Source organism: Otolemur garnettii, unplaced genomic scaffold, assembly GCF_000181295.1.
Source record: "Otolemur garnettii isolate 467f Iridium unplaced genomic scaffold, OtoGar3 scaffold00331, whole genome shotgun sequence".
In the NCBI taxonomy this organism is placed as follows: domain Eukaryota; kingdom Metazoa; phylum Chordata; class Mammalia; order Primates; family Galagidae; genus Otolemur; species Otolemur garnettii.
Window position 1 is genome coordinate 18966 of NW_003852726.1, and position 2175 is coordinate 21140.

General features: G+C 40.6%; 1 protein-coding gene across 1 annotated transcript; it reads right to left on the reverse strand.

Annotated features, from left to right (window-relative positions):
• Nucleotides 1-498: 498 nt before the first annotated feature.
• LOC100953127 (tripartite motif-containing protein 60-like) lies at nucleotides 499-1931 on the reverse strand. Its single transcript, XM_003803553.1, has one exon. The coding sequence runs from the start codon at nucleotides 1914-1916 to the stop codon at nucleotides 501-503; it is 1416 nt and encodes a 471-aa protein (XP_003803601.1). The 5' UTR covers nucleotides 1917-1931; the 3' UTR covers nucleotides 499-500.
• Nucleotides 1932-2175: the final 244 nt, after the last annotated feature.

Consider the following 2175-nt stretch of genomic DNA (forward strand, 5'->3'; position numbering starts at 1 on the left):
GGTCTAACAAAAAAAAAACTTATTGGCGATTTTAAAATATTTTATTTAACATTTTAAGTAATAATTCTCAAAAATACTTCGTATTAAAATGCAAAACACCTGACAATTAATATTCAGATCTATGAAAGTGTTATTATGAACAAGTTTTCAGTTGCTAAAAATGAAGGAAGAAAATCTACTCTGATTTTCAGTGGTAAAATTTAAATTACTGGCCAAGCTACCCATAAAAATTGGTTCATTATCTTTATTTTTTTGAGACAGAGCCTCGAGCTGTCACCATGGGTAGAATGCTGTGGCATCACAGCTCATAGCAACCTCCAACTCCTGGGCTCAAGCGATTCTCTTGCCTCTGCCTCCCTAGTAACTGGGATTATAGGCACCTGCCGCAAGGCCTGGCTATGTTTTGGTTGGAGCCGTCATTGTTGTTTGGTAGGCCCATGCTGGATTCGAACTCGCCAACTCAGGTGTATGTGGCTGGCGCCTTAGCTGCTTGAACCACATTATCTTTCATAATCTGATACTGAACAGATTTTAAGAGGTTCTGAATCTGTTCCAGTGTAGAAATAAGGCCAAACGGGTTCTGTGAAAGAATCACTAAAAGTATAGAGAACAGACCTATCATTCATATTGTAAAAGGAGATCTCACCCATATCATAGTCCAGAAAAATTCCAATCCTATTGGGTTTTACCAGTGGCAGGACATGGGCTCTCTTAGGGCCTGATACTACATAGCCACTCCTCATATATCGCCCAATTGCCCAGAATCCATCCAGAACTGATGGCTGTTCCTGCCAGTTCCTAACAGTGTGGTCTTGACATATGCCCAGTATCCATTTAGGCTTCTTTCCCACATCTACCTCCCAGTAATGTCTGCCAGAAATAAATCTCTGAGAACCTAGGACAGCAGGGCAAAGATCAAATCTCCTTGGGCTACAACCAACTTTTTGCTTCATTCTTCCGTATTGTACAGCTTTTCTATCCTCAGAGACAATAAGTTGAGGATGTGCTGTGACAACATCTAGAATTACATCTGCTTGAAATGGCTTGATAATTTTGTACAAGCCAGAATACTGGCGAGGAAGGCTGAGGCCATATTTTGTTAACCTAAATGAAAAGAGTTCAGGGTATTTTAGCTTTTGATACCTGTGGTTGATACTCTTAATGTGTTTCAGAAATTCCAGGTCTGACTGCACACATTTGCCCTTTATCTCCCTCAGAAGATGTTTTAATGAGGAAATCTCATTTGAAAATGTTACAATGTTTTCCTTTAGTTTTGTTAAAATGTCCATCTCTTCATCTTGCATCTGTTTAAGAATAGTCTCTTGTTCATCCTGTAAAAACAGTTTAATTTCCTCAAACTCAGAATTGATTTCTTCTCTCCTACATTCTACCTGCTTTTTCAGCTCCACTGCCTTGCTGCCTTGTAGAATGATCACTTTTTCAATTCGTTCTATATTGGTCTTTAGAGGCTCAATGCTACATTCTAGATTTTTTCTGTGGTAAGAGGCAGCTTTGCTAATGGAGCTAATGTAGTGCTTCTGATGTTTAGTGGAGAAACTGCACTGTATACATAAAATCTCTAGATCCTTCACACAGAAAAGGGTCCGAAGCTGATTATGCTTTTCACACACAGCATTCTCTTTTTGCCTCTTCCTCTTGCTCCTTCTGATCTGCAGTTGCTTAGCAATTTCAGTCAAATTACGGAGCTGAGGGTTCCTCCTGAAGTTTCCATATGGAAAGCAAAAACGGCAGACAGGACAGGGAAAGGAATCATCTAGATCCTTCCAGGATATACTGAGGCAGGAGCGACAGAAGTTGTGCCCACAGTTGATGGTCACTGGGTCTTTCAAGTACTCCAGACAGATGGGACAGCTAGATTCCTCTTGGAGGTCCTCTAGGGCTGTCACAAATTCCATGGAGCTGTGAACAAAGGTAGTGAATAAGATAAACTCCCTTTGGCAAGACCTGCCTCTGCAGAGCTCAATCCCAGTGAGAAGTGGATATCCCTCCTAGACCTTGCAAATCAACCAGGTTTCAGTTGCACTTTCCTGGCATGCTGAGGACACTCACTTAAGTCTTCTTTAGTCCCCTGATCCTTAACTTAGAGAACAACAATAATTCAAAACTTACAGCTCCATCAGGTTAGCCCATCAGAATCTAAATTTCTTTTCTTTT

Excerpts from the sequence above, each read along its gene's own strand:
- LOC100953127 (XM_003803553.1), bottom strand. The coding sequence starts at position 1,916 with ATGGAATTTGTGACAGCCCTAGAGGACCTCCAAGAGGAATCTAGCTGT.